Source organism: Phyllostomus hastatus, unplaced genomic scaffold (genome assembly GCF_019186645.2).
Source record: "Phyllostomus hastatus isolate PE091 unplaced genomic scaffold, TTU_PhHast_1.1 phas_contig_17, whole genome shotgun sequence".
In the NCBI taxonomy this organism is placed as follows: domain Eukaryota; kingdom Metazoa; phylum Chordata; class Mammalia; order Chiroptera; family Phyllostomidae; genus Phyllostomus; species Phyllostomus hastatus.
This window is the reverse complement of record NW_025333664.1, coordinates 25423571-25448271: the sequence shown is the minus strand read 5'-3', so window position 1 is coordinate 25448271 and position 24701 is coordinate 25423571. Positions and strand designations below refer to the sequence as shown.

At 43.8% G+C, this 24701-nt stretch overlaps 1 protein-coding gene across 5 annotated transcripts in view; it reads left to right on the top strand.

Moving 5' to 3' along the window:
- Window positions 1-24701, top strand: part of SLC23A2 (solute carrier family 23 member 2) — a 116641-nt gene that overhangs the window by 70055 nt on the left and 21885 nt on the right. For all 5 annotated transcript variants that reach the window (XM_045832752.1, XM_045832751.1, XM_045832750.1 and 2 more), the window contains 7 exons: window positions 823-939; window positions 3426-3583; window positions 12836-12924; window positions 13904-13974; window positions 14996-15177; window positions 23886-24006; window positions 24513-24669. In XM_045832752.1, coding sequence (XP_045688708.1) covers window positions 823-939; window positions 3426-3583; window positions 12836-12924; window positions 13904-13974; window positions 14996-15177; window positions 23886-24006; window positions 24513-24669 — 895 coding nt within the window. The remainder of the gene's footprint in view (window positions 1-822; window positions 940-3425; window positions 3584-12835; window positions 12925-13903; window positions 13975-14995; window positions 15178-23885; window positions 24007-24512; window positions 24670-24701) is intronic.

Sequence of the window (24701 nt, the reverse complement as noted above, 5' to 3'; positions counted from 1 at the left end):
ATAGACACGTGGTGTCAGAATCTTTCTGTGGACCAAATCCATCTGATGAGAGGGCACAAATTAGGCTAGATATGGATATGGTCAAGGGCCAGAATTTCATTATCTGGGAATGTTGGACTATAACCTAAAGAGTTTGATCTTTGTGAGGATTTTGGCTCAAAAAGCATGCAACACCTAACATTAAAAAAAAATCTTTAGCAGTGGTTGGAGGGAAAAAAAAAGAAAATTGCCCCCTAAACTATAAGTACATTTTTAGTCTTGTTCTAAGTAAAATGTGAGTCACATATCTGTATACTTTTGAAGTTTGCTCTTTCCACTCTATGTTGTGTCTGGGCAGCAGTGTTTTGGTAGAAGAATGTAGGACCTTATTTTTAGGCACAAAGTTCGTTCTCCTTGCAGGGATGGGGTGGGGTAGGAGTGGCAGATTAGTATTTTCTGTTTGAAAGTGGTTAGTGTTTCATATTATTTCTTTATTCTGGCACCACCCAAGGGCTGCTCATGCCAAGGTATTACTTTGTAATCTCAACCTGAGAGCATGTCCTCCATGCATTTGGTGCCCAGGCTTGGGGACAATCTCTGAGCAAGCTGGGTGCTCTTGGGGATGAGTTGAGGGCAGCAGATACTGGACTCCAAACTCTGTAGATCTGAGTATCCCGCTAAGCCAGTGTGCTTGAGGATTGTGTCAAAGGTAGCTATGGCTTCATTTTACGGGAGAGTGGCAGCCACTTTACAAAGTTGTTTTTCAGTAATGGACCTGTACTAAGCAGTGCTAACTTTAGTCCTTGTTTTATTAAACAACTCCTTTGTCCCTCTCGCTCACAGAGCTCTCTGGCCGAGACGTTGGATAGCACCGGCAGTCTAGATCCCCAGAGATCGGACATGATTTACACCATAGAGGACGTTCCTCCCTGGTACCTGTGCATATTTTTGGGGCTGCAGGTAAGATGATTCCTTTAGGATGTAACCACCAGCAGATGCTCAAATTCTCTGGATGTTTTTTAAATTCAATTTTGATTTTTATTTATTAATGACTTTATTATAAATTACTCTTTTAAGAATGATGAATAGAAATTGTCAACATCAGTTTTATAATAATGAAAGGAAGAAATGAACAGGCTTAGTAAGGTAACCGAGGAATGAAAGAAGGAAAATGTTCATGGAATAAGCAAAAGAAAGGACATGGAAGGAAGGACAGAAGATTGTAGAGCTATAGAAAGAAGGAAGAGTAGAGGGAGGAGAAAAGTAGAGGAATGGAGAAAGGAAGAACTAGTTTTCATCTCCCATTCCTGGCTTGGTTAACCAATCTATAATCATGGTCAACTCTGTCATGAAATACAGGTAACACTGAGACATGCTGCATTGGCCAAGACATAAATGTCTTCTTTTTAAAGGAAGACAAACTTTGCTGTAGTGGTAGTGGCTTTGTCTGCTGCAGCTTCTAGTAGGAGCAGGGCGGGGAAGCTGCCAGGGTAGGGGAGTGGGGCTGGGCTGGGGGACTGGGTGGGAAGTCACACAAGGTGACAAGCCTCTACAGGGCTCCTGCATCTCTGGCACTTCCCCTTCGTCTCTCAACACCCTTTTCCCACTAAATGATTGAAGTGCGGCTTTAGGGGAAAGGGGACGGGACAGGAAGCTCTCTTCCAGGACCCACATTGCTGGCCTGTGTTTTTCTTGGTTATTTTAGCCTGGACTCTGTTCCCGGGTCTGACTTTCCATCCTTCCTTTTTCAAGTTTGAAGGATCACTTCAGTCCTGGGGCATTTCACATGCTGAGAAAGTCCATCTCATTGCCCAGACAAGTTTATTCACTTGGAGGAGAGACTGTACCTGCCCTGACAGCTGATAGTTTGGTCCAGGTTTCCAGCATTCCCCCTCGCCTCTGCCCCACCGACCCCCTTTAGGTATCACAGTGCCCCACTGACCCCCTTTAGGTAACCTGGACTGAAAGGTGTCTAATCAAGGAGGAGTCCTGACCAAAGGAACTAGCAGATAATTTTCCTTGGGTTGAATGTTCCAAAACAGATTCAGGAAGCCTGCTTTTTGAAATGTTTATGTTTTAGGTGTTTCTAGAAGAAGTCTTCTCTGGTCAAACGGGATTGGGAAACCCTGCACACATTAGGCCCTTCTTGACAGTACAGTGTTCTTAGAAAGCTTGGAGCTGCCCTGAGAAGTCCTGGATGGCAGTGGTTCTGTTTCCTGCACAAAACACCTATTAGCGTTGTAAAAGTTGGGTTTTATGGGCTGCAAGCAACACATTTTGGCAAACGGGCAAAGATGGGGAACTGTTGGGAAGAAAATTAGGGTTTGCAGAACAGAAGTAGGTGCCGGACAAGCAGGCTGCTGGGAGGAAGGGTAGTGAACAGTGGCTACCGGGAATGTCCTACTAGGGCCACAAGGAACGGAGGTGGGGCCCGCAAGCGGGGAGTGGGATGGGCTTTTTCTGGAGGGTTCCCACAATTCCTGTATGCCCTTAATCCCTGATTGTTGCCAAAAAAATGCCAGCCTGTAGAAGATGATGGAAAACACCCTGCTCGATGAAAGCTTGTGTAACTTTAATCCACAGACCTGAGAGAATTTTTTTAAAAAGTTGACTGTCCCTGGCCCGGTGGCTCAGTCGGATAGAGCATTGTCCCCATACTCCAAGGTTGCAGGTCTGACCCCCATTCAGGGCACAAACAAGAGTCAACCAATGAATGCATAAATAAGTACATTCAGGTTGCACTTCTTTATGCATTCATTGTATAACATAACAGGTTGATGTTTCTCTCTCTCAAAATCAATTTGAAAAAGAATACAGGTGTAAAATTTTACATAAAATATTGGCAAATCAAGTTGCAGAAGAGAAAGATATAGCAAGACTAGAGTGTGTTTCAAGAATGGTTCAGCACAAGATAATTCATCTTAACAGATCAGGTGAGAAAGACCTATAATTTTAGCGTTTGATGCTGAAAAGGAGCAGTGTAGGTAATGGAGTAGCCAAAGAACTTACATGTATGACCCGTGGATGTGAACTAATGGGGGACTGCCAGAGGGAATGGGGGTACCTGGTGGAGGGGGAAAATTGGGACAATGGTAATAGCATAATCAATAAAATATATTTAAAAAAGTGGATAATCCCAGTAAAAATTGTATAAGTAAAATATCACCAGTGCTTGTATTAAGTACTTCTTTATGCTGGCCTACATTCATGTGAGTAATAAATAATAATACAGGTGAGTAATAAGACAAGGAAATGTAATGGAAAGGAGAAATGCTGAAAAGGAAATATGATTTGGTATATGATACAAGTGCATACTTTAAAAAAAAGAGTTTTTTGTCATGTGGGCTATTTTTTTAAAACAATGGAAGGAGTGAGTTAGGATGAAATCAGTGCAAAAAAACGAGGAAGGTTAACTCTTTCCCCTTCTGGTTTCCTGTCACCCACAGCACTATCTGACTTGCTTCAGTGGTACGATCGCGGTGCCCTTCCTGCTGGCTGATGCCATGTGTGTGGGGTATGACCAGTGGGCCACCAGCCAGCTCATTGGGACCATTTTCTTCTGTGTGGGAATCACAACTTTGCTGCAGACAACGTTTGGATGCAGGTGAGACTGGGGTACTAAGTTTGGATGCTGAAGCCCTGTGTGAGGAAGGCATTGAACAACACCATGTACCTAGGGCTACTTGGTAGGATGGGTGGGCTGGGGGTGGGGCAGGGGACTGTTCTAGTGAGCCTTGACCCCACCCAACCCCCACCAAGTTTCTTCTCTTGGCAGATGGCACCATCTCCCACCCAGTTGTGCAAGCTGGAAAGTCTGACTCTTAGCTTCTTCCATCCCACCAGCCATAGGGCAGGCTCTCTCTCCAGTACCCTCTCCTGCCCACATTCCTTTAGTTCAGACCTGGACTGTCCCAGGAGGTTCCTAGTTGGTTTCCTTGCCTCCAGGGCTACTCTCCTTGCCTCATTCTGTACCTGCTCCCAGTGCTGTTTTTCCAACATCAGCATCTTCCTTGAAGCTGCCAGACTGCAGCCCCACTCCCTGTTTAAAACCAGATTTTAAAACCACTTTTTAAGCTTCTCCCTTGCTATCTGTCCCACTGCCCTTCCAGCCATGCCTCTGAACCCTGCTGTCCCCTTCCCTGCGCTCACCCTGGGCTGAGCTCCTGCCTGAGCAGCCCTGCTGTTTCTCACTCCTGTGCTTGCACTCCCCAGCAACCCTGTAAACCCTGCTCATCCCCAGCCTGCCTTGTCCCTCCCTCTCTGTGAAGCATCTCTGACTCTTCGAAGCTGCCTTTGTTCTCTCTGAATTCCCACACATGCATCTTGTGTACGTTCTCCTAATGTGGCTCTTATTCCATGGTGTCCTTTTTTTGGTATTTGTGTCCTTTCTCACTGGATCGTGTTCCCCTCCTTGATGCCAGGGCTCTGGCTTTACATCCCAGCTTCCAGCTTAAGTGGATGAGGAGCTGGCAGAGGGAAGAGAGCCTGTGTTTCCTGCCTCCTCCTGCAGGCTTGCTTTGTTTTCTCCTGTCCCCTCTTCCGCCCTCTTCATACTGCAGCTTTTTCCTCCACCCCAGGGCTCTGCTGACAGGCCCTCAGGGGAAGGACAGCTGAGTAAGCTTACGAGTTCTAGTTCTGATCAGATTGCTTCTTGAGAGATAATCCGGAAGGGCTTTGCCCCCTGCCTGCTCAGGGAACAAAAGGAGATAGTGCAGAGGTGGCTTGGGAGTCATAGACTGTATTTCGATGATTCAGAGTCCTCAGGGACCTAGAGAGGACTGTTCGTATGGGGAGGAGTGGAGGAGGGACAGGAGACTGGGGCAAACCGTGAGCAGTGTTAGGGCATCCTGGTTGGCGGCACAGGCAGCGCCCTGGGAAGGGGAGTGGCGGCTCCCTTGCAGATCTGCTGATGGAAGGAAGCAGCTGTGCGGACTGAAGGCTGAGGGAAGGGCCAGGGGTGCCACTGGCCTGCTAGAGGGAGATGTGTTCCTGGCACTCCAGGGAGGACTTGATTCATTTTCTTAGCTCCAGGTAGTTAAATTTGACTGGTAGCATCTCTCATTCTTTTGATACAGCATTTGAGGTTCTGTATTTCAAGTCTAAAGTGGACTAAAAAGCTTTTGCTGGCTGGCTCATGAGACTTACCATGTACGTAGGGCACTGGTTCTCTGTGGAAGAGTCCCGTCCCCCCCACCAAATAGCTGACTCATCAAGGACCTTGTAGCACAAACTATTTGTGATTTTGGGCAGTGCCTATAGTTGAGAATTGTTGGTTGATATGCAGATTCTTTATTGTGGTAAAATGTACACTGTGTGCAGCTGTGCCCTGGTCCCATGCCAAGGTCAACTGTAGTCAGCCACATTACCAGTGCTGATTAAATCAGTTGTATATTTTAATGATAAACTGTAATCTCATGGACAGTCAGAATCTGCATTTCTCAGTGTAAAGCAATAGCTTACAAAATATGGCAAATGAAGATTTCTTCTTCATGCATGGGGAGTGGAACAAGCAAGCATGAGAACTTGGAAGGACCTTGGATAGATGACCTCTTCAGCTGTGTCTCTTTTTTGTGAAAATGAGAGGAGTCTCCTCCTGATGGATCTATCCTGTGGATGACATTTTGCCGTTATTTTAATGGGCCTATTGTGTTTTCATGGATTATTATAAACTTCTTAAAGTACGTTTAGAAAGTTACAGTGCACGAATAATATGAAAAGCCTTTTAGTTTTGCTAAACATTCACACAGACCCTCATCATAGGCTATGAATGATCATTTTAACAGACATGCATGTTTACTTCCTGGTCACAACAGGATCAAATAAATAGATGAGGCCATTGGGGCAGAGGGATTGTCAGGGTGGGACAGTGCAGGAAGGAAGTGCTGATGTGGCCAAGAGTGTTTGTTTTATGGGTTGGGGGGCAGTTCAGCACTTAGGCTTAGAGCAAAAGAAGAAAAAGTTTTTTCTGTTGAGCTCTCATGGTTTCCAAGATGGATTTTCAGACTTTTCCAACTCTGGGTAGCTTATAGAATTGTGTGTGAGTTCTGTCTGCCATTTTGCGTATTTGCTAGCCACCTGCTGATTACTTTATACTCCATTGCACTGGATGCAGCTAGTGCCTAGGACCTAAAAGACCAGCTGTGCTCTGTGCTTGTGAGGAGGGGTCATTTTATTTTGCGGAAGCTGAGACAGCTGCAGGACTAGCTCAAAGGAAGAAAATGTAAGCATCCTGACCTGTGGGCAGTGGCCAGGCCATCCCCCATCCTCATTTCACATGGGCGCCCTGCTGAAGAGGGCACACCGTTCCTGGACACCTGTGTAATTCCATAAAAATAATCGAAATTGATAGGGAAACAGTGAAGGGGTCGTATGTCTCTGCAGACCTGAGCACGAACTCGCACTGCAAGCTGTGAGATGTCACCATATGACAACCACTGCTTTGGAGGTACATTTCCCACGGGCTGGGCTGAGGCCACACAAAGTGTGTCTGGTGCAGCGTGGGTCGCAGACCCTCCCTCCTTCACTGCCCATGTCCCCCCGCACAACAGTGGTTCCTTCCCTCTGCACACTGTGGCTGTTTTGAAATGGAGGTTGTGGGTCCCAGCCCCAGTTGTGTGACTCCTGTGGCTTTAGTGCTTCCCAGAGCTTCTGTCTGCAGGGCGGTGGGCGATCTGTGCCTCGCCTGCTTCTTTCCCCTTCCACTCCCTCCTTTCCCTTTCCTTCTTTCCTTTGACCTTGATCTCTTGTGCTTTGCTCTCAGCTATGCCTTCACTGAGTTTCCTTGAGTGAGGAGTGAACATTCCTGATTCTGTTTGATTTGTGATGTCAGTCCCAGCCACCCCTGGGACTTGTTCCTTAGTACAAAGTCTTGAAAATCCCAAGAGTTCAGGGCAGGGGTGTTAGCCAGCTTGCTGCACTCTCCGCCTCCCTGGCTGTGGTGAGGACTCAGCCACTGCTTCACCTTGGCTGCCTCTGCCTTTCCCGACAGAGCAGCTCCTAGTTTCCCTGTGCTCTCCACCCCACCCTACCAACCTTGGGTATCAGTGCAGAGCTGGGGATGAAAGGGGGCCCTCTGGCACCCTGCAGCTTGTCTGCCACGCCAACCTCCCTGGCCTTCCCCGAGGTGTGGCAGGCTCTGTGTTTGGGGGTCATCTCCAGCCTTTCGCTTCAGGTGCCTCTTGAAGGCATCACTCTGAGCTCTCCAGCAAAAGAAAAGACTGTGGGTGGGGTGGCCCATCCCAGAGGAGCCTACCCTGGCCATCACAAGCCTGTTGCAGATGCATAGAACCTTCCTTTGCTGAGTATAGATGGGGTTTTGGCCAAAAGTGTCATTGTAGCTGGTGCTGTTGTCCACCCTGAGGAGACAGCTTTCCTGTCATCCATCTCCTTGGGTTCCAGGGGTCTGTACAAACTGTGTGCTCACTGAGTACAGGGATGACTGCGGGATACTTCAGTGTCTCAAGTGCAGGCTTTGAACTCTACTGCTGATAAAACTTAAAGGGATCAAGGGGTGCAGTGCTTAGAGTGAGGTGGGGATACGGGTTCCCCCCACATTCTCTTTCTGTATATGTAATTTGTGTGGAGTGTATGGGCATATTTTTGAATTGCTTGAAAGTAAAGTTGCAGACAGCATGCTGGTTCGCCCCTAAAAATCTTATACCAGTGACAATTTCCTGTGTAATCATTTTCAACAGCCATTCTGCCATATTATCTAACATGCAGTCCGTGTTTAATTTCCTAAGATGTCCTTAAAATGTCTTTTATGGCTCATCCCTCTATGTCCCTGAACCAGGATCTGATCAAGTTCATATGGTGCATTTGTTTGTTGCATCTCTCTGATCTCAGTAAACAGTCCCTACCTTTTCCCTCCACATCACCCCCTTCTAGAGAGTCCAGTTGTCTGTCAAGTATTCTGTGTTCAGAAGTGGTCTGATCGTGTCTTCATGGTGGTGTTTGATTTGTTCTACAACCCTTCCCCCCTTATTGGTCCTAAGGAGATAGGGATAGGGGAATGGTGATTCAGGGTGAAAATTTTGCAAAAATTACTACATAGATGACTTGACATACTGTCTGTCATGTTAAGTAGCAAGCTGTGGGTTTTTCCCACCAGATTAAAAAAATTACTGTTCACTTAACTCAGAATTTTAGATAGTACATGGTAGAGCAAAAGTAGGTTTGCAGTTATGAGTATGAGAAACACAGTTTACTCTGGCATTATTATTTATTAATTAGTGTATATTCCATATTAACAACTGTAAACCTACTTTTGCCCCACCCTGTATATTAAAGAAATGGGGACTAGTGGGAACCTGGAGGTAATGACCTTAGGGGAGTGAGGCAAAGCTTCCTCCTCCAACCTTCTGTGTGGTGGACGTGGAGAAGGCTTTGACCTTAGAGGTGGCTTTGTTGCCATCCCACCAGTTTCATGTGACTTTGGGCAAGCCACCTGGTCTTTCAAAGCCTCTTCTGGTTAATCCTGGGCACTAGTCTGCACTCGCCTTTGGGCACTCTTTATCTTAGTGGGCCTTCTGGAAGGGGAGCAGAGGAATTATAGTGGGCCGGGGCTGGGGCTGGGGCATCTGGCGAAGCAGCCTGACTTTGATGAGTGTGGAGGGTGGTTGGGTGTCCTCCATGGCCACACGGCCATTAGTTTGGCCACTTCAACTCCAGCTTTCTTGGGTGGTCTTTCCCTTTCTGTTGACACACTGTTTCTCTGTTAGTATTCTGATGCATCTGGGACTAGGAGACTGACTGAGTCCTCAGAGTACATGTTGGTTAATGAATTTAGTTCTTTACAGTCTTTTTTTTTTTTTCCTTTGACCATCACATCTCACCCTGCACATTCATTCCCACAGCTCTGAATGGCTCCTCCTTCTCTTGGCCTGCTGCCTCTCCCCTCTTAACCTTCCTTGTGAGCCAGGTGACTGTCATGGCAAAACCTGTGCATGGAGAGGCCTAGAGGACAGAGCTTCCCACCAACTACCAGGGGAAGCTCTTTGCCTTTCTAAATTTAGTGGGGTTTTTTAACTACTTAACATAACTCACTATTTAAGGAATGTGTTGTCCTCCTCCCATTTCCATTCCTGGAAAGACCCTTAACTTTGTAGATACAATTCAAATCATATCTATTGAGATACAATTGACAAACAATGAAATTTACCCCTTTCGCCATGTACAGTTATATGAGTTTTTACCCATGTGTTCAGCCATCTAAGCACAACCAATAGGACATTGCCACCCTCTATGGAACATCACCACACCCCAAGGAGTTCTCTTGGGCCTCTCCGACTGATTAGATCTTTAAGTAATAAAAGTATTTTAGCCTCCCAGCCCTTGACCTGAAATCAACTGATGTTGTCATATTGGAAAAGGAGTTCCAGAATCATACCCAGCCAGCACCCCCAGAGTTCCTGTGTGCTCTCTGGACAGAACCTGCCGCTGTGAGCTATGGCTCGGGAGGGGACAGGTGCTAGTGAGCTGCGTCCTTCCCACCCAAGTTTCCCCAGGGGTCTCTCTAGTTGAAAATGCTGACCACAATAGGTCATATAATTTTTAGAATTTATCTGTAAAACCAGAGTAACATGAACTTAAAGATAATGGTTACAACTTTATTTTAATTGAGTTTTCTTTGAATCAACTCAAAATGAATTATAGATCCAAATGCAAGAATCATGAAAATTGTGTAAATACAAGAATGAAATGAGTGAATTTCCTTTTTAATTAGAATGAGGTTTTAAACTTAAAAAGAAAATTCTATTTATTTATTTATGTACTTATTTATTTATAGAAGGGGAAGGGAAGGAGACAGAGCAGGAGAGTACATTGATCAGTTGCCTCTTGCACGCCCCCAACTGGGGGGCCAAACCTGCAGCCCAGGCATGTGCCCTCCCGGAATTGAACTAGCGACCTTTTGGTCTGCATGTGATACCCAACCCACTGAGCAAACTGTCAGGGTGGAATTTAAACTTTTAAACTAGGGCTGAAACTCCAGGAACAATTAAAGGGTGGTAAATTTAATGACATTAAGTATGAAAACATTTTTTAAACCTTGCAGTGTAAAAGTGCTCCATGAACAAACAACCATGACAGACTGGCTGGTTAGGTTGTTTGCTGCCCTGGGGTTAGAGGTGTCTGTGGGAGGGTGTCATGACAAAGGTGCTTATCTGCTCAGAATTTTTCTTACTAACACCTAGTGACACTATTAACTGTAAAAACTTTGTTTTGCAAAAATCCACCACCTCTTTACATATTTAAGATACACTTTATCATAGACAAAGCCAGCCAACTTTTTCTGTAAAGAGACAAGCAGTAAATGTTTTGGGCACTGTGGTCTCTGTTGTGACTGGCTGACTCTCCCATTACAGCTCAAAAGCAGCTGTCAGCACCTTGTAAATAGATGAGGGTGGCTCTGTCCCAGTAGATCTTTACTCGTAAAAACAGGTAATTTGCTGTACTTGGCTCACGGGCCCATTTGCCAACCCCTGGTGTAAAGAGGGCATAGTTTAATTTGTTTCCTTTCCAGTTGTTGGTACGAAATAAAAGAGCTGGCAGTCTTGTCTGCCTGGGGAGCCTGGGAACTGTGGTTTAGGTGCCAGTGTGAGTGAGGTGCAGAGAGAGGTGCCCTACTATTGACCTGCATGACTCTGGGGAAGTGCCTGAAAAAGCCACTTTATCAGATGAGAACATCAAGTGCTTTAGCATACTCAGTCTTTCTCTGGGAAAATTGGCTTTGTTGCTTGCGATTTAAGGAAGCTCTTGTTTAATGGAGTCACATGCTCTTGTTGCAAATTTCCCTAAGGATAATTCAGTGAAGCCTCTGAGTTATGCCGCTGGTAATGGAGGCCACAGGTAACTGCTGAGGTACTGACTGCTGCTTCTTGCAAAGTGGCCGCTTGTCTTTCAGACAGTACTGCTGGAAGCAGGCAGTGTGTGGCGGAACAGTGAGCAGTCGGGCCAGCATGTGCAGCTTTTTCCATATCACCTGGGGAGACTGGGGCAGCACAGGTGGTAATGTTCTGTTGTCATCGACTTTCAAAGGAGCCCGGGGTCCTGTTTGTTTGAAAATAAGTGAGCTGCTTTGCATCAGTGACCTCAGGGTCTCTGTTGGGGGTGAAGCCATAAAATTCTTGCCTTGAAAGGTGTCCAGGCAGTGGTTAAGTGCAGACTGAGGTTGAGTATAGCTCACGCCCCCAGGAGTAGAGCCCAGAGCCAGTCTTCACTGTCCCACATCCATTGTGTCCCCCGGACAGTGTTGTCCTTAGTGTTCCCAAGGACCAGCTCTCTAAGTGCAATCTGTGTTACATTGTCCTAGGATGCATTGCTTGAAATCTGAAACAGGAGCAAAACAGATGCTGTTTGGACCATTTGACAGGACATCCATTTCTAACTAGATGCTAATCTCCTTTTATCTTTTCTGTATATTCCTGAAAAATTATGCTTAAGGAATTTGTCTAAATCAAACAGTGGTTTCTCCTTTGATATTACTACATCAGGTGACCTTCACTTCCACTTTTGATGGTACTGTGCTCTGGGCCCCTCCGACAGATGATTACAAATGGATGGTTGGTGGAGGGCATGCCCATGTGACCAGCTGCCAGCCATGCATCTGGTCTGTACTGTGCAGCCTGCAACTGTGTCTGAAAGCCATCAGCTTGCCTACTCTCATTTGGTTTCATTGCATGATTAAAATGGCCAAGAAAACAAGGACTCTCAACCCTTATCTGGCTCAGAATGGTGTGTGTCAACTCTGCACTTCTACAGCAGCTGGGTGTCCTTCAGCCAGAGCCTCTCTGTTTTTCAGCCCAGTTACTGTTGCAGTCAGGGCAGGATGTGCCATCAGTTTGGGGAAGGCGTGCTGCGTTCCCATTCCACTGTCCCGGACACCCCTGCAAGGCTGCTTCATGGTATTTGAGAAGGATCTGGACATCTGGGAGTTCCCAGCCCTGCCAACAGGAGCCAATTTTATATTTTACCTTGAAAGTATATTAAAAATAGGGATCAAATTCTCATGTTAGCCCTTAAAGCCATCTTAATGCAACCGTAGCTAAAATGTTTTACATTTCTCTATAAAATGACATCTTTTGAATTTGAGTAGCCTAAGTGTTCATGAAGATAATATGAAGAAGTATCTAAAATGTAATTGAATGATAGCATCTGAGTATCTCTGCACATAGTTGGAGGATGTGGGCAGGAGATTTTTTGGAGAGTCTGCAAGTTTTCTGGGTCCTTTAAAAGTAAGGTTGAGAATACTTGAGTCTTTATGATTAAGGAAAATATTTTATCTACTGTTGATTTATAACTTACAGCTTTCCTTTTCCTCAATAGATCTAGATACTAACATGATTTTAATGCTTATCATCTGTGATTTAAGGCAGTTTTTTACTTATAAAATGGGACAACAGAGGAAGATAAATTTTTTCCTATGATATCTGATAAGAATTTGAAAGGGAGGAAGAGAAGGTGGGTGGTGAAGTAGAAGATATACACTGATGTTTACTGCGGAACTTATAAGCTCAGCAGGAAAGGGAGACTCCCAAATGCCCAATATCCCCACCCCTGAGGGGAAAGGTCTAGTTGGCAGGGACCCATATTGGTGTGCTGGTGCTAATTATAGGGCTACCCCAGGGCCCATCCTGAGGCCGTCTGGGGGAAAAGCAGCAGGAGGGGAGGATGGAGAAGCCAGAGGTCCCGGCTGCGTGGCAGAGGAGATCTTTGCAGACCGGGGTTCTTTCTCCCAGCTGTGCCTACATTTACTCATATGCTGTTTGTCTGTGGAAAGACTGTTAAGCTGTCAAATAGTGAACTACCTCGGTAGTTCCTGATGCCGTGATCATGGTTTTGGTCTCGTTTCTTTTAGGTTACCCCTGTTTCAGGCCAGTGCTTTTGCATTTCTGGCCCCTGCTCGAGCCATCCTGTCTTTAGATAAATGGAAATGTAACACCACAGGTAATTGCAGTTATTTCCACATATGTCATGGGGGTCCTTTAATGCAGGCGATAAAAGGGAGGCCTGGACATGCTGCCCTGGGCAACGTTAAATCCTTTCTGGAATCAGGCACAGAACACACAAACCAACAAACAACTCAGAACTCTCCAATCTGTTGGTCGGGTTTCTGTCTCTCTCTATCCACCTGTTCATCCCTAACTCCAGAGCAAGTAAGGACCAGAAGGGACCGCATTTCTCTATGCCAATGAAATTGAAAGTATGGGAACGAAGAGAACAATATTTGTGCTATTTTTCTGCCTCTTTCTTTCAGTGTATTTTATGAACCACCAGTAATCACACTCTTTGCTGCGTCAGCATACCTTCTCTGAAACATCTCTGCTTTTTAAGGATCTGGCTGCTTTGGTTTTCCTGCAAATGACTTTTATCCCCCTCCCCTCCTTAATGATTATAAAGATCCTTAAGTAATCCGATAAGGTCAGGGAAAGATAAAATATGGGATTTGAGGAAACCAGACCTGTAGTATTCTCAAAATTCTGTTCCATTTTTAGGTTCTAGGAGCAAAGTTTTCCAGCTTTCATTTCCTTCCTTGCTCCTAGGAGTTACTTTGTGACCACTGATTGAATCTGGGACTGGGGAAGGCCCTCTGTTTTATCTAGGTTTTTAAGACCGTATGCAACCTTGCTATTGGGCATTTCAGTCAGTTGCTTGCAAGGGTTGGTCTTTGTGTGAGGCTGGCACCAGCCATGTGCATCACCAGTTCAGTCAGCTTTTGACAAGCTGGGAGCTCTCAGTCAATGGATACATTTGGTTAAATTAGCATTGGGGGATCCACCTTTCAGTATGGTAAGCCATACTGTTGACATTTATACAAATATGCTTAAAACAGGGAGGAAATTCTTTTTAAAAAGTGAAATGAATGTGTCCTGTGAAACATCATTGTCACTCCAAGAAAATTTTTGTCTTTGTTTTTGTTTTCAAGATGTTTCAGTTGCCAACGGAACGACGGAACTGTTACACACAGAGCACATCTGGTATCCCCGGATACGCGAGGTAAAAGATGAGCTTGCCTGCTCCTGCCTTCTTTGTATTTCCTCTCATCCTCAGTGTTGGCTTGCCCAGGAAATGTAGTTGCTTGCACCAAGCTCTCCTTTTCTTTTCAGCTACTATGTTTATTTCTGTCTTTAAACATGCCATTCAATCTAGAGGACATCATTGTAAAATAAGGCATGCAGAAATGCATTACGCAGCCAGACAGTATGGTTTCTCACTCTTTTTTTAAACTCTATTTTTATTGGTGACACTGTTATAGATGCCACCCTTTTCCCCCTCTGCCCACTTCCACCCAGCCCCCTCCCTGTGTATCTCACTCTTCGTTTCACTCCTTCTCCCCTCTGGTGCACCCGCAGACCTGCACACTTGACTCCTCGGGTGTAACCAGCCGAGGGGTAGGGCTCCTTTGGAAGGAGCTACAGAGGTTTGTCAACAGGCAGCAGAGCTATTTGTTCTAGGCTAAGTGTTTGCCTGCATTTGTGAAAAGAATTAAAGGATAATTGTCTCTACAGTGCACTTGAACAGGACACGTCAGGGGAATCCTTAGACATGAACAATGGCTGAGAGTTTATCTAGATAAACTTAAAACCTGTAAGATACTCCTCATTAGTTCAGAATCAGTCCAACCATTTTGTACAATAGAAACATTCCTTTAGAATTTTTGTCAATAACACTTTTTTAAATGTCCTTCAGGGGCTCACTTTTTAAAGTCAAGAACTGCAGGGTTCCTTTGAGGCTGGTTTTGAATGTTGTGTGTCTTAAGAATTATGAATTACATCTGCCTCATTTATCAGTGGAAAAGGCAAATTGGCTTTGCATCAGACGCCCGTTTCCATAATATTCTTACATCTGTTAGGTTATACTTAAGCTTGCTAGGCCCCAGTCACCCCCGGGAATTTTCCAGCCATGCCGTGTCTATTAGAACTTGATGTGTTGCAGAATTATCAGTTATGGTTGTAGGTGGCATTAGAGTATGTGACATAGCAGCTTACTCTAATGTCTGTACCCTCTCTCATTCCAGATCCAGGGGGCCATCATCATGTCCTCACTGATAGAAGTGGTCATTGGCTTCCTGGGCCTGCCTGGCGCTCTGCTAAAATACATTGGCCCCCTGACCATTACCCCCACAGTGGCCCTCATTGGCCTGTCCGGTTTCCAGGCGGCGGGAGAGAGAGCTGGGAAGCACTGGGGCATCGCCATGCTGTAAGTGTTCTGAGACCACTCAGCTGTGGACAGTAAAAATCTCTCCTCTTCCCAACCAAGGGTCAACCCTTTAGAATGCACTCTGACTTTAGGAGATAAGTTTTCATTTTTCTTTCTTTTTTTTTTTTTTTTTGAATTCAGAATAGTCTGACCGTTTAAAATTTATTCACTTTGTGCCAGAAAATTATTGACAGGTTTTTTAGAGCCAGAGGTTGGAAAGTGACTTGGAGTCAGCGATGTGTAGAAGAAGGGTTGTAAGGTTTCTAACTTTGGGAGGGCGAAAGATGGTGATTCCATTAGCTCTCGACTTTTGAGGTCATGCCAGGTCTCCTATGCATGAACTGAAACACCTAGAAACTGAATCCTTTAGATGAGACTCAGAAATACATCCAGACTGGCAGGAGACAGATGCTGCAGGAGGCTCTTGGGGCAACGAAGGAGACATGGCTCCTCAGGCCAGGTGGAGCTCTGTGCACCTGTGAGGAGGCCCGAGTCGTGCTGGTCATTGCCGGTCCTTTTGCACAGAACTTTAAGCCCATTAAAAATGTCACTTTCCCTTGTAAGTAATGTTAGTAAAGACATCCATGGCTTTGATAATAGTATAAGATTGATTATTAATTAGAGCCACAGAATTCTGTACACCACAAATAGAACCCACTTTCTCTTGTGTGTCTATAGAGCATGTATAAGAGTTGACCGTATAATAGGAAAATAGTTCCAAGACTGGAACCTTAGTGTCAAGTTTTACCCGCTAGTAGAATTTCTAAAACAAGAGGGTTTCCAGTTGTTTTTGTATTGTTCTGTGAAATATTCTGCAGTTATTCCACTATAGGCGGCACTTACTGAGACTGTGCATCAGTGCTATACATAACAGTGTACATATTATAAATGAAGGTAGGTATCAGTGTTGTCCCCACTAACAAAGCCAAGGCACAAAGATGCAGTGAGCTGCCCAGGATCACACAGAAGTGGCTGGGATGGTTTTCAAAACCCAAATAGCCTGAGTAGAACTTAACCCATAACACTTAATCCTGCCTCTCTGTGTTAGAACATGGTATACCAATACAGTGAATCCCTGCGTAATTGTAACCCACATATCATTACAAATTAATGTATGTGAAAATATCTTGGATTGTTCTTAATTTTTTCATTTCATTGAAGGTTGGCCAATACACTCCACACCAGGTTTGGTGTGTATAAGGCATGTAAGAATGCTTATTCAGTGAAGTGCAACAAGTTCCAAAAGGGAGAAATTGTATTTACTATCGTACAGTTAATTTAGAAATCAATAACAAAAAGGTGAACAAAACCCCCCAAATGGCTTAGAATCTTTAAAAAAAAAGTTACAAGTATCTTGCCATCAGGATTATTTATAACATATTTATTGGAACTTTGGAATTGCTAGTAATTTTTTTTTTTATGAAAGAGAGGGGAAGGGAGGGAGAGAGAGGGAGAGAAACATCGATGTGTAAGAGAAACATCTATTTGTTGCCTCTTGCACACCCCTACCCACGAACTTGGCCTATAACCCAGGTGTGTGCCCAAACCAGTAACTGAACCAGGGACCTTTCGGTCAGTGGGACAATGCCCAAACCACTAAGCCACACCAGCCCAGGCAGAATTACCGATAATATAGAGAATGATGGTGGTAATGACACTGATCACATTTTACAGAGTAGTCAGAGTTGTTCTTGAGAAAAGAACCTTAAAGGCAAATAAAACACATGAACAGAGCTATCTTCAGAAACTAGAAAAACAGGATAAAAAATGAGCCCAGCGAATGTGCGGGGGGGAATTGATAAGGACACAAAAAATATGAAACAAAAAGAAGTGACAATTCTAAAAAGACAGGGAAGATCTTGTCCTGGCCAGGCAACTCAGTTGATCGGAATTTCATCCTTTACACCAAAAATGTTGTGTGTTCTATCCCAGGTCAAGGGCACATACGAAGGGCATTTATTTATAAAAAATTGTGTATTTATTCTTACATGTTTAAACTTCAGTCACCTGCAGAGTACTCTCCATTCAATGCAATACACCTATCAAGACGTTTTTTCCCACTGCTCACAATAGTTTTTGAACTCATTGATTTTGATGCCTTTTAGTGCTTCTGCCATTTTTTGTTTCACCTCTTCCACATTGGAAAAACATTTTTCTTTGAGGACTTCTTTTCTTTCATCCTGGGAAACAAGAGTTGCACGAGGCAAGATTGGGTGAATAAGGAGGGTGGGGCACAGGGGTCATGCCATTTTTGGACAAAAACTGCTGACCATTCAGCACGGTGTGGACAGGTGCCCTGTAAATCACCCATCATGAAATGGGCAAACATGTTGAAAGAGTCTTCAAAAAAAATTCGTTGAAGCTGAACACAGCCTCTTACAACAACACCAGCTGGTACACTGATACAGATGGGTTCCTAGAACACTCAGCTAGCGGAGGAGCCTGTACTACAATGGGTCTGCTTTCTAGAAGACAATTCCACTTTTGTGGGGGAGGTCCCCACTTTGTACCTAGGTTGCTGATTTGATCCCCAGTTAGGGTGCTCATGCCCTTCCCCTCTCTCTAAGATTCAATACACATGCTCGGGTGAGGATTAAAAAAAAAACAAACAAATGGGAAGATCTTAAAGCAGATAATGAAAAGAGAGAGATTGATAGATTTTACTTCCGATGCACTTAAAATTCATATCAAACAACCACTGAAATTAAATTATGAATGAATCTGGGAAAAGATTTATAAAAAATTCTACGAGAAAGGCTAATGTCTCCAATTCATAGTATTTCATTAATTAGAGAGTCCCAGCGGAGTAATGGCTGAAGGATATATGAGTAGTCGTATAATAAGGAAAATAAATACAAATAGCCAATTAATGTTTTTGAAGGGTTACCCTCCCACCCAGTTATCAAAGTGCACATTAATGGGGATTCCCTTCACAGTGGGGGCAGTGGGGGCAGGTCAGGCTGTACAGCACGGCTCCCTCAGCCACTACAATAGAAGCAGCGTCCAGAGACGTGTTCTTAGGGGAGGGTGAATGTGCCGACATTCTTAACACCATGCTTAGGTCCTTTATGGGAACTGTGTTTCTCTTGAGAAAATTTTGTGTTTACTTTTCTTAGGAATCGTTTTAAACCTATGCAAAAGTAGAAAGAATAGTGTTAAGCCCTCCTGTACCATCCCCAAACACTCAAGAGAAATCTCATTTTATCTATATCCCTGAAAACATTTGAATTCTAACCATTTGAAGTTTAACAGCAATCAAACAGGGAATAAGGTACAATAATCCCCATCCTCAAAAAAAATCTCATGATTAGTAAAAATTTAATATTCTTTCATATTTTTGTTGTTTATGCATAAATACAAACATGTACATATACAGTTTTACCATTATATTATTTTACAATTTGATTTTCATCCCAACATTTATTATTGGGATGAAAATCAAGACACTATGTTTAGATCTATTTCAAACTTTGTAAAATTATACAATGTTAAATAGTATGAAATAATCTATAATTTATTAAACCCTTCTCCAGTTGATATTCATGAATGTTGTTTAAAATATTTACTGTTGCAAGCAATGCTGCACTAAGTAATTCATATGTAAACAATGAATGTTAAAATAAATGATGATAGTTTTTAAAATTTATAAAATTGGCAGAGATTTAAAGGTATGATAAGACCCTATGTTACAGGGAGTAGCAAGTAAGTGTTCTTGGTCCCTGTACGTTTACCCAGCTTTTCTCTACATATTTGGCAGTTTGTTTCAGAAGCTTTTAGAGAAGTTATTTACTGTTTGACAGATCCATTATGGGCCTAGGAACTTACCATCAGGAGATACTCAGGCAGGTGCCGGGGACGAGCGGTACGTCAGTTTCTGTTGCTGCCAGGGCCGCACCAAATGGGAATTGTTAGGATGTGCTATGTCTGTGAGACGGAGTGCGGAGCAGCCACCGAGATGCCGGTGCCGAGCTCCATCTGTCCGCGTCATGGCATTAACAGGGGCTACAAGCTGGTTGGGAAGTGGCATGTAAAGCACAGTTACACTTTGAGTCAGATGAGGACCTATTTGTGCTCCGAGGGCAAGGATGATGACAGGCAGTCCTGTCTCCCTCTCCAACCCCGGGGTGACCTGTAAATGTCCCCCAAATGGGAACTGTTTGGGATTACCAGACCAGAATGCTGCATGGTTGTCACCAGTGATGGGATGATGAGTAATCTTAAGGATTTTGTCTTTCTTTTTGCTTCTTTTCCTTGTGTAACTTTCCTGCATTTTAGTATGTGTTTCTTGAATACTATTTGTAAGGTAAAAGAAAGGTCAACAAGCAAGGAGTAGGTAAACATGAAGTAGAAGGAGCTAGCTGTGGCGGATGGAACTGTAGCCTGAGGATCTGGAGCTCAGATCCTGGTCCCTGTTCTGGTCAGTCAAGGGGTGTGAACACGGGCACACTCCCCATCTCCTGCCTCTGCTGTGGGACTGCCTGCCCTACCTGCCCCACAGGCCCCTCATTTTGCCGTGGATAATGCGCTCCCATGGGTAGTGCACACCCACATTTTGGGCCCAAACTTTCAGGGAAAAGTTCTTTTGTTTTAATTTTTTAATTCAACATTTTATTTATTTATATTTAGATACTTGTTATTTTTTGTATTATAAAGGAATTTTAGCATTTATTTTTGAACATATTATGGTACAAGAAATTTCATGTAACAATAATTACAAAACACAACAAATACAAGGCCCAAAATTTTTTGAAAAGAATTAAAAACATTTATATAGATACAGAATTAGCTGTACTGATATATAATGCACACCCTTATTTTTCCCTCAAAAATTTGGGCAAAAAAGTACACATTATACACAGCAAACTATGGTATATTTGAGGATGAACACAAATTAGAAGCAGGTGGGTTTAAGAGTGGGAAGAAAATGGAGTGCCCGCCCGGCCAGTCCACTCACGTAGTTTGTGCTGCCGGATCTGAGCCCGAGTTCTGTGTATGTCCCTCGTCCTTTTTTAAATGTGCTCTGGAAAGTGCACACCACAGAGCAGGTGTAATTGTCAGGTGGGTTGTCACCTACAGTAATGACAAAAATAGCATATTTGGGGCCTTTTTGGATCTCAGAGTGTCCACTTTGAAATAAATCAATAGCCTTTTTATGTATATTTTATTGATTGTGCTATTATAATTGTCCCATTTTTTCCCCTTTGCCTCTCTCTACCCAGTACCTCTGTTCCCTCCAGCAATCCTCCCTGCCCCCTGTCTATTTTGTTCATGTCCATGGGTCGTGCACACAAGTTCTTTGGCTTCTCCATTTCCTATACTGTTCTTAATGTCCCCCTGTCTATTTTGTACCTACCAATTATTCTACCTAATCCCCGCACCTTTTCCCCCATTCTCTCCCTACCCCCTCCCAGCTGATAACCCTTCAAATGATCTCCATCTCTATGATTCTGTTCCTGTTCTGGTTGTTTGCATAGGGGTTTTTGTTGTTGTTGTTGTTGTTGTTGTTTTTTAAATTTCAGTTGATAGTTGTGAATTTGTTCTTCTTTTAATGTTCATAGTTTTGATCTTTTTTTAAGTAAGTCCCTTTAACATTTCATGTAATAATGGCTTGGCGATGATGAATTTTTTAGCTTTTCCTTGTCTGGGAAACACTTTATTTGCCCTTCCATTCTAAATGATAGCTTTGCTGGATAGAGTGATCTAGGTTGTAGGTCCTTGCTTTTCATCAATTTGAATATTTTTTGCCAGTCCCTTCTTACCTGCAAAATTTCTTTTTAGAAATCAGCTGATAGTCTTATGGGAACTCCCCTGTAGGTAACTCTGTTTTTCTTTTGCTGCTTTTAAGATTCTCTCTTTATCTTTAACCATTGGCATTTTAATTATGATGTGTCTTAGTGTAGTCCTCTTGGGGTCCAACTTGTTTGGGATTCTCTGTGCTTCCTGGACTTGTATGTCTAGTTCCTTTACCAAATTAGGAAAGTTTTCTGTCATATTTTTTTCCAAATAAGTTTTCAATTACTTGCTCTTCCTCTTCTCCTTCTGGCATCCCTATGCTTCAGATGTTAGTATGTTTGGAGATGTCCCAGAGGGTCCTTATACTATTCTCATCTTTTTTGAATTCTGTTTTCTTCTTGCTGTTCTGGCTGAATGCTTATTTCTTCCTTATGTTCCAAATCATTGATTTGAATCCTGGCTTCCTCCCCTCCACTGTTGGTTCCTTGTAGATTTTTCTTTATTTCTCTTTGTGTAACCTTCATTTCATCCTTTATGTTGTTGCTGCACTCAATGAGTTCTTTGAGCATCCTGATCCACTAGTGTTTTGAACTCTGCATCTAATAAGTTGGTTATTTCCATTTTGTTTGGTTCTTTTTCTGGGGTTTTGTTCTGTTCTTTCATTTGGGCCATATTTCTCTGTTTCCTTAATTTGGCAGCCTCCCTGTGTTTGTTTCTGTGTTTTAGGTAGAGCTGATTTGGCTCCCTGTCTTAGCAGCATGGCCTATTGTGGAAAAGGCACCTGTAAAGTGTGTGGGTGGAGCCTTAGGTAATTGTCAAAGCAGATCAACATGCTTCACTGCTTTGTAGAGGGGGATGACTCAGAGAGGGGACTATGCTGCTGCCTAGCTTCTGGAGGGTTGCCTGGCACTGACCCCATTTCTGGTCACTTGACCCACTACCCTGTATGCAACTGGTGCCCTTCCAGCTGTTGCCCTGGTGCTAAATCCCAGAGTGGGTGGGTTTGCATACTTTCTAAGATTGTGCAGGCCCTTTAAGGGCCTGAAAATTCAGCTCTTTCTTCTGCCACCCCAACCCCCACTGGTTTTTATAGCCAGAAGTTATGGGGATTTATCCTCCCTGTACTGGAACCCTGCACTGTGTGGTCTGGCCTGGGGCTGGGATGGCTTGCTCCCAAGATATCCTTCTTGATTTTTATGTGCCACACGTGAGTGTGGGACTGCCTGTGTCCATTCTGCTGCCACCTCTCGCACCACACCGCGTCTCCTCGCCTCTCCGTTCATCTCCTCGTCCCTGCCCTTCCTACCCATCTGGGTGAATGTGTCTTCCTTAAATCTCTGGTTGTCAGACTTCCACACAGTTCGATTTTCTGGCAGCTCTGGGTGTTATTTGTTTTGAGATTTAGTTTTAATTCTTTTTGTGGTTGTGCAAGGAGGTAAAGCATGTGTCTACCTACACTTCCATCTTGACTGGAAGTTTAATAGCATTTTTTAAACCATGCAAATTTCATGTTGATGTAAATATAAACCACTTAATATCTCTCATTGTTATGCTGTTTTTGTTGTTGTTAAACTTCACCGCTCTAGGGAAATTAGAATAACTTGAGCACTATTCATGTTTTTAACCTTGAACTTGTACTGGCCTGGTGACTGTGGTAGGGCAGAGACCCCCATCACCAGGCCTGGAAAGCACCCGAGAGGCAGGGAGACAGCAGAGCAGCACAGGCCTGTTCTCCAGCTGGCTGCAGTCTGCACTTCATTAGGAATGTGACAGTGAAACTGCACTTGACTGGCTGTCAATGGAGCTGATAATTCGTTCTCAGCAGTTGGAACTGTGCCTGGGAACAACTAAGCTTAGCCTTGATGGAGAACCCACTCTTCTGCCAATTCTGCGTTGGGTTGTAAGTGAAAGAGTGTGTCCCGATGGATGATGAAACACATTATTGTGTTTATTGTGTTATGCCTTTATTGTTTCATTGATGGGAAGCCATCCCACATCTGCCACACTCAGGACACTGAACTGATGAGGATGTGTCAGGTCCTGCTGCAGGGAAGTCATCTGACATCACTGCCTCCTATAGCCCTCACTGCAGCTGGGTCAGGAGAGTGGGGCTTAGGGTAAAGGGACTTCTGAGCCAGCCCAGGTGTCCCAGCCCTTAGGACCCATGTTGCAAAGTGGTTTGGAGTCCAGGCTGTAGGGCTAGCCTCCTGGCCCGCCCACCCTGCAAACTCTAGCTATGTCGTCTCGGACTGTGGGACTTGTCTCTCTAAAATGGATGATCACAGAAGCCACTGCAGAGGCTGGGATGACGGGTGGGAAGACCTTCACATGATGTCTGACACACAAACCTCAGGAATGTTGTTATTAATATTGAATGCTACTGTATATAGCTTTCTTAACTATTAAAGCTTTTTTCTTTTTAAAAGTAATTTTTGTTCTTTATAAATAAATCAGAAAATACAGAAAAGTAGAAGAACGTTGCATATTATATCGACTCTTGAGGCCAGTTCCTGTGAGCATTTTGGACCCCATTTTACTGTTTGCACGTACATGTGTGCATGTGTGTGCACACGCACGCTTGTGTGACAGGTGCTTGTTTTTAGTTAATTTGTAGTTGTAACTACACTGCACTATGTTGTATCTGACAGCCTATCTTTTTCCCTTACAGAGCATGAGCTTTTCCTATCAGCGTGTATATCTTTTGGGTTTTCTTATTCTATTAAGGAAAATTTAGCCAAAACATTTACATGGTAACTCTCTGAATCAAGAAATGCTAAGAAAAAAGGTTCTAATATTTTTTTTGAAAAATGGCATTTATAAAAGATATAATTTCCCAAATAATAGTGAAGAGGACTAGCAGCTTTCTAGAGAAATGAGTTGAACATATGTGATCACTTTGGCATTAAAGCTTTGAGTAATATTTTAAAATGCAAACATACAGCTTTTAAACTAGTTTATTTTCTTTTTCTCCTCAGGACAATTTTCCTAGTATTACTGTTTTCTCAATATGCCAGAAATGTTAAATTTCCTCTCCCAATTTACAAATCCAAGAAAGGATGGACTGCATACAAGTTGCAGCTTTTCAAAATGTTCCCTGTAAGTAGTTACATGTTTTTTCTCCCAACAATATTGCTCTTAGCTCATTAGGTGCAATGTTTATGTGAAAGAAGGGTTCTAAGCAGGTCTGCTTCGGTGGGGGGAGTGGGGCAACCGTGTCTGTGTGGTGACGTTGGGGTACTAATGACCACCCAGCTTGTCATGGATTTCAAGTTAAAGTGGTAGAAGCTTCTGATTCTGAAATCCTTTAGGAAGACATTGATTGATCCTGGGATGGGCGAGCCCTGCAGGCACCTTGTTCATTATCTGTATTTTACCAGCCAGATTTAGGGTTAAAGTAACATTAGCTGTGTAAAACTGCTCTCTCTAAATGTGCTTCCATTCCAGGAATTGGTTTTCAGCAGATCTGTTACGTTTTTTTTAGTGCAATACTAACAATGATGGGTTCTGGGGTATGCTACTCAGACCGTAGAAAGGCATGTGTTTTGCCAGCAACCACCACCTCTGTAGCCTGACAAAGATTATTTTTTTTTGGTCTACTTCAGATCATCCTGGCCATTCTTGTGTCCTGGCTGCTCTGCTTCATCTTCACAGTGACAGATGTCTTTCCTCCTGACAGTACCAAGTATGGCTTCTATGCTCGGACAGATGCCAGGCAGGGTGTGCTTCTGGTAGCCCCGTGGTTTAAGGTCCCATATCCATGTAAGTATTCTGGGGGCCAGAACAGGCAGGAG